This window comes from Somniosus microcephalus, chromosome 9 (genome assembly GCF_052327205.1).
Source record: "Somniosus microcephalus isolate GS21.2 chromosome 9, FLI_Smic_1.0, whole genome shotgun sequence".
NCBI lineage: Eukaryota > Metazoa > Chordata > Chondrichthyes > Squaliformes > Somniosidae > Somniosus > Somniosus microcephalus.
The window spans coordinates 244,343,624-244,355,643 of NC_140995.1; the positions used below are offsets into that span (position 1 = coordinate 244,343,624).

A 12,020-nucleotide genomic window follows, 5' to 3' on the forward strand; every position below is an offset into this window, starting at 1 on the left:
GCATATAAATTGGCCAGAAAAAGCAGTAACCCTGAGGATTGGCAGCAGTTTAGGATTCAACAAAGGAGGACAAAGGGATTAATTAAGAAGGGGAAAATAGAATATGAAAGTAAGCTTGCAGGGAACATAAAAACTGACTGTAAGAGCTTTTATAGATATGTGAAGAGAAAAAGATTAGTGAAATCAAGTGTAGGTCCCTTGCAGTCAGAAGCAGGGGAAGTTATAATGGGGAACAATGAAATGGCAGACCAATTAAATGCATATTTTGGTTCTGTCTTCACAAAGGAGGACACAAATAACATCCCAGAGATGTTGGAGAGCATAGGGTCTGATGAGAGGGAGGAACTGAAATAAATCAGTATTTGTAGGGAAATGGTGTTGGGGAAATTGATGGGATTGAAGGCAGATAAACCCCCAGGGCCTGATAATCTACATCCTAGGGTACTTAAGGAAGTGGCCCTAGAAATAGTAGATGCATTGCTGATCATCTTCCAAAATTCGCTGGAATCTGGAACTGTACCCATGGATTGGAGGGTAGCTAATGTTACCCCACTATTCAAAAAGGGTGGTAGAGAGAAAGCGGGGAATTACAGACCGGTAAGCCTGACATCGGTAGTGGGGAAAATGCTAGAGTCCATTATGAAGGATGTAATAGCTGAGCACTTGGAAAACAGTGACAGGATCGGACAAAGTCAACATGGATTTACAAAAGGTAAATCGTACTTGACTAATCTACTGGAATTTTTTGAGGATGTAACTGGGAAAATAGATAAGGGAGAACCAGTAGATGTGGTGAATTTGGACTTTCAAAAGGCTTTCGATAAGGCCCCGCATAAGAGATTAGCGTGTAAAGTTAAGGCACATGGGATTGGGGGCAAGGTATTGACTTGGATAGAGAACTGGTTGGCGGTCAGAAAGCAGAGAGTAGGAATTAACGGGTTTTTTTCCGAGTGGCAGGCAGTGACTAGTGGGGTACCCCAGCTATTCACAATATACATTAATGATCTAGATAAGGGAACTAGATGTAATATCTCCAAGTTTGCAGACGACACAAAGTTGGGTGGGCGTGTGTGCTGCGAGGAGGATACCGAGAAACTCCAGGATGATTTGGACAGGTTGGGTGATTGGGCAGAAGCGTGGCAGATGCAATATAACGTGGATAAATGCGAGGTTATCCACTTTGGTGTCAAAAACAGAAAGGCAGACTATTATCTGAATGGCAATAGATTGGGAGAAGGGGAAGTGCAACGAGACCTGGGTGTCCTTGTGCACCAGTCGCTGAAGGTAAGCATGCAGGTGCAGCAGGCGGTGAAGAAGGCAAATGGTATGTTGGCCTTCATAGCAAAAGGGTTTGAGTACAGGAGCAAGGATGTCCTGCTGCAGTTGTACAGGGCCTTGGTGAGACCACACCTTGAGTACTGTGTGCAGTTTTGGTCACCTTATCTGAGGAAGGATGATCTTGCCATGGAAGGAGTTCAGCGAAGATACACAAGGCTGATCCCTGGGATGGCAGGAATGACGTATGAGGAGAGATTGGGTCAATTGGGCTTATACTCGCTGGAGTTTAGAAGAATGAGAGGGGATCTCATCGAAACTTATAAAATTCTGACAGGTCTGGACAAACTAGATGCAGGTAGAATGTTCCCGATGGTCGGAGAGTCCAGAACCAGGGGTCATAGTCTAAGGATAAGGGGTAAGCCATTTAGGACAGAGATGAGGAAGAATTTCTTCACCCAGAGAGTGGTGAACCTGTGGAATTCTCTACCACAGAAGGCGGTTGAGGCCAAGTCTTTAAATATATTCAAGAAGGAGTTAGTTATATTTCTTAGAGCTAAAGGTATCAAGGGATATGGGGAGAAGGCAGGTACGGGGTACTGAATTTGGATGATCAGCCATGATCTCATGGAATGGCGGAGCAAGCTCGAGGGGCCGAATGGCCTACTCCTGCTCCTATCTTCTATGTTTCTATGAAAAAAACGGCCGCCCCGCACCTCCACCTTAATTTGCACCACTGCCGCCACAGGCAGGCCCCGTGAACCGGGCGCGATTAGCGAGCGGCGCTACAGAGGCGGTCGCTGCCAAATATCGCGATCGGGGCGGTAGCGGGGCGCTGCGCACACCGATGACATCATCGGTGGCGGCGCAGCGCAACAGGCTAACGCCACCATTAGCGCCCCAGCTAAATATCGCGGGAGGCATGGCCAGTAGCGCTAAAGCCACTGAGTGCCCTCTTTAGGCGCTAACTGGTGGCGCAGCCCACCGAATTTCTCCCCCAATCTGTTTCAGTGATGTTGATTGAGGGATAAATATTGACCAGGACACCAGGGATAACTCCCCTGCTCTTCTTCGAAATAGTGCCGTGGGATCTTTTACGTCCACCTGAGAGCAGATGACGCCTCGGTTTATCGTCTCCTCCGTTATGGTCTGAACTATGAACCTTGGCCATTCAGTAAAGGGCATCTAAAGCGGGTGCTCCGGCTCCCACAGCCCCTGTGGGATCACCTCCACCACACAGACTGCAGCGGTTCAAGGGGAAGGCCCACCACCACCTTCTCAAGGGCAACTAGGGATGAGCAATAAATGCCGGCCTTGCCAGCGACACCCACATCCCAAGAATGAGTAAACAATTATATAATTCTTCAAACACCGGAGATTGTCTGACCGACTGAGTGATCATTTCACTTTTGACCTTTAACATGGAAACTGTAGCAAGGTAGACCTGGGATTAGATGTGGTTGAATGAAGAGGTGAAGGTTTTCTCCTAATAGGAGGCTGGTTGCTGTACTGAGTCAGCACATGCTTACCTCTGGAAGCTGATTCACATTCAGCACAGGCAGATGGCCTTCTCGGCTTGGAGCAGAACTTGGTGATGCATTGGGGGGACATTAAAACCCCTAAAAACGGGCAGGTTTGGGTTTGGTGGGAAGTTAAAGTGTTGGAAATCTGAATCCCGACCCCAACTTGCCTCAACCTGCCCACTGCCGGTTTTAACTGAAGCGGGCCGGGGGCAGGCGGCAAACCCACTCCCAGGAGGCGGGTTGCCAATTTAAATATTATAATAAGGCTGCATGCCTCTTTTTGGAGCATCATTTTAAATTTAACTTTGGGCGGCCGGGTTTCCCAGGCCTCAGGGAACCCGGCAGCTAAAGGAAGGCGCGGACTGATGGATCCAGCAGATAAGTGCCTTTCCATTTACCTGCTGGAATGAACGCCCCTGACTTGCCAACCCCCCACGATCGGGGAAGCGAGAATAACACCTGAGGGAGAAAGGAACAGAAGGATATGCTGATAGGATTAGATGAAGAGGCGTGGGAGGAGGCTTGTGTGGAGCATGAACACCAGTCTGGACCTGTTAGGCCGAATGGCCTGTTTCTGTGCTGTAAATACTATGTATTTCTCATGAGTTTACATCTTAAAACTATAACTCAAAAATATTCTTTTTAGTCCTTCAAGGCATTTAAAAGGGTGAATAAGTAATCTTACCCATGGCAGAGCTTCTAATCAGAGCCAGCCTCTTCCCTGTTTCTCAGGGTGCTGCACTGAGGGCCGACACTGTGAAACCTTTAACAGGTGCTCTCCAGCTCCCCTGCTCCTCACGAACCACCGCAGGTCATCTCTGAGCTGCTGAGGTCTCCAGCCAGGATCGCACTCAAACTTACTGTGATAAGCATTGATTTACAGCAATGTCCAGAAAATCTATTTTATACAAAACTGTTTTTATTTTTTAATAACCATTTATTTTGCAACAGAAATCTATATTAAATATATTCAAGAAGGAGTTAGATATATTTCTTGAGGCTAAAGGGATCAAGGGATATGGGGAGAAGGCAGGGACAGGGTACTGAGTTTGGATGATCAGCCATGATCTCATTAAATGGCGGAACAGGCTCGAGGGGCCGAATGGCCTACTCCTGCTCCTATCTTCTATGTTTCTATGTAATTTTAGTGCCGCTAGAGACAAAAAATTGCAAACATGAGATCTAAAATAGAAAATGAAAATGCTGGAAATTCACAGCAGGCCTGTCTGTATCTGAAAGAATAAAGTCAGGCTCATGTTTCCGGTGGAGGGTCTTCGTAGCTCTGGGTGTTCGTATTGGACTATCAAATTAGTCTGCATTTAACCCATTGTTTATCTGACTAGGGAGTACTCTCTTTCTCTCTGTCTGCCTCTCTCTGTCTGTCTGTCTGCCCCTCTCGCTCTCTCTCTGTTTCTATCTCTGACCCTCTGTTTTTCTCTTTCTGTCTCACTCTGTCTGTCTGCCTCTCTCTGTCTCTCGCTCTCTTTCCCGGTCTGTCTCTGTTTCTCTCTCTGACCCTCTCTGCCTTTCTCTCTCTGTCCCTCTCTCTCTGTCTCTCTCTCTCTCTCTGTGTCTCTCTCTCTCTCTATCTGATTCTCTGTTCCTCTCTCTGTCTCTGTCTCTCTCTCTGTCTCTCTCTCTGTCTCTCTGTCTGCCTCTCTCTTTCTGTCTCTGTCTGTTGTAAAGTCTGTGGGTTGTATAACGAAGTAATACACAGACTACAAGAGTAACTTAAACAGGACTTTACTATTCGAAGGTCAGGGTGAATCTGCCCAATAAATTCGGCCACAGCACTTATATACCGGTGTGGTCACCGTCGGTATTACAGTATACAGCAGCCAGGATAAAGTAGTGCCACACCTAAAATAGTTCTCTTAAAGGTGGACGGTTACATACAATAGTTCTCTTAAAGGTAGAACAGTTACATACACTACAATCCTCCCTTTTTAGCTTACAACATACTTATTCCCCATTAACATAACATCATAACATATCCAACTTCATGTTACAACAGTTCACAGAGGTAGTCTCTGCGGAAACAGTTCACAGATTCAGTCTCTGCGGGAAACAGTTCACAGATTCAGTCTCTGATCTTCTTGACTCGGTCCGGACCACGCCTCCGTGGTGTAGTCGGGTCACCTTGCTAGAGGGACTCATCCCATAGTCCTTCCCTAGACTTAACAGCTTTACTTCCATCACTTCTGAACCAGCATTGCTGACTTTTTTTTAAAACAAACAAAAAACAGTTGGATTGCCTTGGGAAATTTTCCTACTTTCCAACTGATTTGGCTCCGTTCGGGGGACCACGTGTGTGATCAGGTAGAGGTAATAATGGTTCAGATGGTTATCATCTTCTGCTTCGTCTTTTCCTTTTTTTTTGCTTCTTGGAGACTCTCGGGGCTCCATTGTCAGCTGCCAGCTGTAATGCCACCATCTCCCTATGTTCCTTAGACTTTAAGTGATTCATCCTGATTTCGGCACTTTGGGAGTTCTCGGCACAAGCTGGGCAGACCAGGTCCTCGTAATATTCAGTGTCACTCAACAGATCATGGTAATATTCGGTGTTGTCCTGAGCTAGGCCAGCGAGAGGGTCTTCTATTTTCTCCTTACCCAGCTGGACGTTAGCCGACTTTTGTTCCAAATCCCGACATCTGTCCTGAAGAGACTTCATCATGCGTTCAGATTCATCCCGCTTTTTCTGGGCTTCCTGCAAGTCTTTTACTAATGACCTCATTTGTGATTTCAATACTTCAACTTCATTCGGAGATTGATTGATCGGACTATTCAATCCCTCTACTGAAGTAGCTGTTTCAGTCTTCTGTTGTTCTACATTGCCGTGCGTCAGCGTACTTTTGGCATCCAAGGGCTGTTCTGCTGCAGACTTCTCAGTCTGGGTTGCCACCTCAGCTCTTCCAATGACTTTTGAGAGCTCCCTTCCCTTTGAAGATTGAGGCTCGTATTTAAGTTTTTCCCATTTTAGAGTTTTATCCCTCAGCATATGAATGAGTTGGCTGACTGTTAACTCTTCTGCCATCATCCCTTTTCCATTAACTACAGGGCTGTTTATAACCTTGCCCTGGAGGAGTTGGCTGACTGTTAACTCTTCTGTCCTCATCCCTTTTCCATTAGCTGCAGGGCTGTTTAGAACCTTGTCCTGGGGCTCCTTTGCTGCTTCTACTTCGCCATCATCCGCAGCCCCCATCATTCGAATTTCCACAAATGAATCGTCCGGTGATGCTGCACCCAACTTCAGTAGGAGCTCGGAAGTCATGTCGACCAACTCAGCTTTTTCTGCCTGCAACCTGCTAACCAGCGCCTTCAGTTGCGGCACATCTTGTTCCACCGGATTGGAGCACGCCCCTTCAGAAGCCGAATCAGCTTTGATTCGTTTGGCCTCCTCGTGCAGACGGTTTGTGTGCTCCTGCTCCCTTTTCTTCCCCAGCTGCTTCTGTTGTCTTTCCAGATTCTCCCATTCGGTATCATAGAACTTTTTCATTGCTTTCATCTCTTGCTCGAGACGGCAATTCAATTGTTCTAATTGCTGTCGTAATCTGAAATAAGTTTGCGTTCGAGCTCGATGTTCCTCAGTAATATATATGTCTGTAACTTGAACAGACTCAGAATTCTCTGTCAAGCTATGTTGTTGTTGTTCAGAGGAATTCTGTTCTGAAGCTTTGTTCTCCTCTGGAGCATAAGCCTTTATGCCCACATTCGTTCTACCAACCTTAGTCAGCAAGTTCATTTTAGACTTGTCTTTCATGCTTGGGCTGGTCTTATCGTCATCCGTTTCAGAGTCTGAGCTGATTGTCTGCCCCGAGTCCTCACTCGTTATTGCTTTGAGGTAGTGCCATTCCATGTCTATTTTCTTGATCCACTCCCGTCCTAGAAGTGGTGGTCCTCCCTCAGGTAGTACGTATAAGTCCATTCCGGGGTGTTCTTTGCCCCTGTCTCTCACCTTGACTCTTATCTTTCCCATGGGATATACTTTATGCCCCGTGTATGTCTGCAATACGAACTTGGTATCTCTCAAGGGTATATGTGAGAATAGCCGGTTGTAATCCCTTCGATTTATGACTGATAGGGCTGATCCAGTGTCCAATTCCATTCTCACTTGGACTCCGGCTATTTTTAGCATGACCCAGATAGTTTGTAGGTCAGCTTCCTTACTCACATTATGAATTCTCAGACTACCCAGTTCCTGGCCGCTTGGGTCTGAATCCGAATTCTGTTCATCTGAACTCTTCTCAACCACCTTGTGTACTTTGTTGTACTTTTCCTGTGATGGCTTTTTTTGGTTGTTGGTCTTCTTCCCTGACCGGCATACTTTGGCTATGTGACCCAGTTTGCCACATTTCCTACAGTCCTGGTTTTTAAACCAGCATTGGTTCTGGTCGTGTGTTGTCTTCCCACAACGATAACATTTCGTTGCACCCGAAGTAATTTGATCCACACTGAGGACCGCTGCCTTCAGCTGCATTTCCGCAGTTCCTTTCGCTGCGGCTTCGTGTGATGCTGCAATAAGGACAGCCCTATCCAGTGTAAGGTCGTTCTCTTCGAGCAGTCGCTTTTGCGTTCCTTTCTTCGACAACCCGCACACGAACTTGTCTCGCAATGCCTCTGTCAGATTTCCTCCAAACTGGCAGTATTTCGCTAGCCTACGCAGTTCGACCAAGTATTCCGCGTTGCTTTCCTCTTTCCGTTGCGTTCTCGCATAAAATTTGAATCGTTCCGCCAACATCAGCGGTGTGGGGTTCAAGTGATCCTTCAGAACAGCAACAATATTATCGAAGGTTTGATCCGCCGGTTTAACTGGTGCTAGAAGATGCTTCAATAGCCCGTATGTCTTCGCCCCCATCGAGTTCAGCAAGGTTATAGCTTTATCATCATCCTCTATTTTATTGGCCTCACAATATATCTCAATGCGTTCTACATACGTGGCCCAATCTTCTACCTCGGAATCGAAATCGTTGATGTTACCACGCTTAGGCATCTTCACCTCCCTGATAAACAACAACGAAATATTTCTTTAACTCTTTTTTTTTTCCAAGATGGCGGTTTCCCCGCGCTTATCTTCTTTCCCCGCCCCTTTCAAAATGGCGGTTCCCGCTTCTGTCTTTTTCTCCGCCTACTGGCGGCTTCCCGCGGTTTCCCACGCTTAACTTCTTTCCCCGCCCACTTTCAAGATGGCGGTTCCCGCTTTTCTTCCCCTGGCAGGAGGGGTAAGCTTTTCCCTCGGGCGACGGCCGCTGGCTTTCGGGGTTCGCAGCCTGCACTTCGGCTTCAGCGCGTTCCCTTCTCTCGGCCGGGCAACCGGCTCTGGGTACAACCCGTTGACGGCGAACGGTCTCAGCCGCTGGCTGGATCTCGCTCAGTCTCCCTCGCTCGGGCTCTGTCTCTCCGGTGCTGGGTACAACCCGTTGACGGCGAACAGTTTCAGCCGCTGGGCTGGATCTCGCTCAGTCTTCCTCGGGCTCTGTCTCTCCCACTTGCACGGCTCTCGCTCGCTCTCTCTCGGGCTCTGTCTCTCCCGTTCGCGCGGCTCTCGCTCGGGCTCTGTCTCTCCCGCTCGCGCGGCTCTCAATCGTGCCTCCCAGCCCTCTCGCAGTCCGGTGCTTCCCTCCCCGGCTGTGGCTGAGTTCTCCGCGATTTATTTATTTTATCTCTTCCCGCGCCTTACGATCCCGGTCGCAGCGCTTTGTGGCCTCAGTCACTGTCTGGCCTTTTTCACCCCAATCGCGCCTCCCAGCTTCTCGCAGTCCGGTGCTTTCCTCCCCGGCTGTGGCTGAGTTCTCCGTGGCTTATCTATGTTTATATCTTCCCGCGCCTTACGATCCCGGTCGCAGCGCCTCGTGGTCGCGGTATTTGTCCGGCCTTTTTCGCCGTCGCAGTCTAGTCGTCTCACGACGCTCCCCAGCCCGCTTGTACCGCGGCATCTGCTCCACGCTGCCCCAGTCTCAGCGCCTCTGGGCCCGACTTCTGTCCGGCTCCTTTCCCCCTCGACCGTGGTCGAGTGCACCGCCCTTATCCTCCGTTTATTTGTTTCTATTTTCCCTTTACTCACAGTCACCGTGGCCGACTTGCTTCTCGTGTTGATCGGCTCACTCACCACCGTGGCAGAAGGGACAATCCGTGCCTGTTGCTGATGGAAGACTTCGTGTTTGAATCTTCCTCCTTTCTTGGTCTGCAGACTCGAGTTTTCTCTCAGCAAAACGACGAGGGCGGGTGCCTCTTTTCGACGCTCGTTTACTTCTTCAGAAGTATTGTTGCCGCAGGGTAAGATCGAACTCGTCGCCACTGTAAAGTCTGTGGGTTGTATAGCGAAGTAATACACAGACTACAAGAGTAACTTAAACAGGACTTTACTATTCGAAGGTCAGGGCGAATCTGCCCAATAAATTCGGCCACAGCACTTATATACCGGTGTGGTCACCGTCGGTATTACAGTATACAGCAGCCAGGATAAAGTAGTGCCACACCTAAAATAGTTCTCTTAAAGGTGGACGGTTACATACAATAGTTCTCTTAAAGGTAGAACAGTTACATACACTACATCTGTCTGTCTCTGTCTCTCTTTCTTCTCTCTATTTCTGTGTGTCTCTCTCTACTCCTGCTCCTATTTCTTATGTTCTCTCTCTCTCTGTCTCTGTCTCTCTCTCTTTATCTCTCTCTCTCTGCCTCTCCCTCTGTCACTCTCTGACTCTCACACACATCTATTGTTTAGTGTTGTAACTTATTTGCCCCTGACCTCTAGCTCGCGGAGCTGCAGAATTTTATAATTGCAGTGATGGTGGATGTAAGAGAGTACGGTAGAACCTTCGAACGTTACTGTGCCATGGTGGATCAAGCCATGGGGCTGGACCTTGAGGCTTCCATAAAGCAGCACGAGTGGACCCCACAGGCTTTCAGGAGCATGTTACAAGTGTACAATGAACACATCATGGAGATGAATAACATGACTGTGGAGAGACGTGTACATATGATAAAGGTGCTGAGCCGACAGTACCAGGCGGACTGCTTGCCCTATTCTGAAGCAGTGGTCAATGCAATTCATGCCCATATGAAGAGTATTGCTTACCAGAAAACTATTGAGCTGCTGGATGTGAGTATCTGCTTATTTACCCTCTTATTATTTATTTATGTTCCCACTGTTGCTGAATGTTGGTGGTGTGGTAAACCACTGCTAACTCTGTACATGTCTGTGTGGTAAACCACTGTTAACTCTGTACAGGTCCGGGCATGTCTCTGCCCCTGGCTCCACCCCTAAGCCCGGGTATAAAGGTGACTCACCACCCTTCCCCCGGGAGCTCTTAGGATGGATCCACTAGCAGAGGCATGCTCCAGTTCTTAGTCAATAAAAGCCTACTTCGTATAAGTTCAACTCGTAGTCTTTGGTGTTGTTGATAGTGCTTCAATTTTATTGACTAAATTTTCGACATGGAGCAAATCTTGAAGCCGGAACGTTTAGACCTGGATCCTCAAGCAGCAGATGCAGCCAATAACTTTGAACACTGGCTGAGCTGTTTCGAAGCCTTCCTGGAGGCCTCCAGCACTACCGTCACTACAGATGACGCGAAACGGCTTGTCATGAACTCACGGGTGAGCCACCGAGTCTACTCGATCATCCGAGACGCCACAACTTACGCGGCCGCCATCGCGACGCTAAAGGAACAATACGTGAGGCCTGTTAACGAGGTCTACGCCAGACACCTCCTGGCTACCCGAAAACAGCGCCCCGGGGAATCGGGCGCCGAATATTTACTGGCACTGAGAGTCCTCGGCCGGGCCTGTAATTGCAAAGCGGTGACGGCCAAGGAATGCACGGAAGACCTGATCCGAGACGCCTACGTAGCCGGCATCAGGTCCAACTATACTTGGCAGAGGCTGCTGGAACAGAGGGGGCTCGACCTGCAGAAGACGGTGGCCCTCGCTAACTCGTTAGATGTGGCCCTCCAGAACATGGACGCCTACACCCCTGACCAGATGGCCACGTGGATGTCACGGGAGCAGCCATCTTGGGACCCGGTAAGGCCACAAGCCGCCAGCAGCCCAACGACAGCTGCAATGACCAGAGGCCAGAAATGCTACTTCTGCGGCCAGGCCAAGCACCCCAGACAGCAATGCCCAGCAAAGGACGCGACCTGCTCCAAATGCGGCAAGAAAGGCCACTACGCGAGAGTGTGCAGGGCGAAATCGACCCCCAATTCCAGCAGCGCCGCGTGTGAACCGTGCAGGCCACCATTTTGGACCCCACCAACCACGTGTGAGCCGTGCGGGCCGCCATTTTGGGCACCAACAGCCGCGGGGGAGCCGCCATCTTGGACACCATTTCGGGACCAGGCCCCCGGCGCGGGCGAATACTACAGCAACCCACCGACCTCGACGATGGCCTCCATCACCCTGGACCAATCTAGGCCCCATCAACTAGCCAGGTCCATGATGAACATAAAGGTAAATGGCCATGCCACAAATTGCCTTTTCGACTGCGGAAGCACGGAGAGCTTCATCCACCCCGACACGGTGCGACGCTACTCCCTATCGCTTATGCCCACACGCCACCAGGTCTTTATGGCCTCAAAGTCCCATACGGCGGACGTCGGCGGCTACTGTGTAGCGACTCTGACGGTGAACGGCGTGGAGTTTAGAGATTTTAAATTCCTCGTCCTGCCACAGCTCTGCGCTCCCGTACTGCTAGGATTAGACATCCCGTGCCATCTGGAGAGTGTCACGATGGCATATGGCGGGCCCCTGCCCCCACTTACAGTCTGCAGCCGGCAGAATTTAAACACGGCGCCGCGCAAAGTATGCAGCCTGTCCACCCTGAAGGTCAAACCCCCCCAGTTGTTCGCTAACCTCGCCAAAGACTGCAAGCCAATTGCTACTAAAAGCAGGCGGTACTCACCCGTGAGTTCAAGACAAGCCGTTTCGCGTCATCTGTAGTGATGGTAGTGCTGGAGGCCTCCAGGAAGGCTTCGAAACAGCTCAGCCAGTGTTCAAAGTTATTGGCTGCATCTGCTGCTTGAGGATCCAGGTCTAAACGTTCCGGCTTCAAGATTTGCTCCATGTCGAAAATTAGTCAATAAAATTGATGCACTATCAACAACACCAAAGACTACGAGTTGGACTTATACGGAGTAGGCTTTTATTGACTAAGAACTGGAGCATGCCTCTGCTAGTGGATCCATCCTAAGAGCCCCCGGGGGAAGGGTGGTGAGTCACCTTTAT

General features: G+C 49.2%; 1 protein-coding gene across 1 annotated transcript in view; it reads left to right on the forward strand.

Annotated features, from left to right (window-relative positions):
- LOC147113186 (dynein axonemal heavy chain 14-like) overlaps window positions 1–12,020 on the forward strand; it is a 78,527-nt gene that overhangs the window by 63,820 nt on the left and 2,687 nt on the right. The window contains exon 9 of the mRNA XM_085998256.1: window positions 9,550–9,897. Coding sequence (XP_085854382.1) covers window positions 9,550–9,897 — 348 coding nt within the window. The remainder of the gene's footprint in view (window positions 1–9,549; window positions 9,898–12,020) is intronic.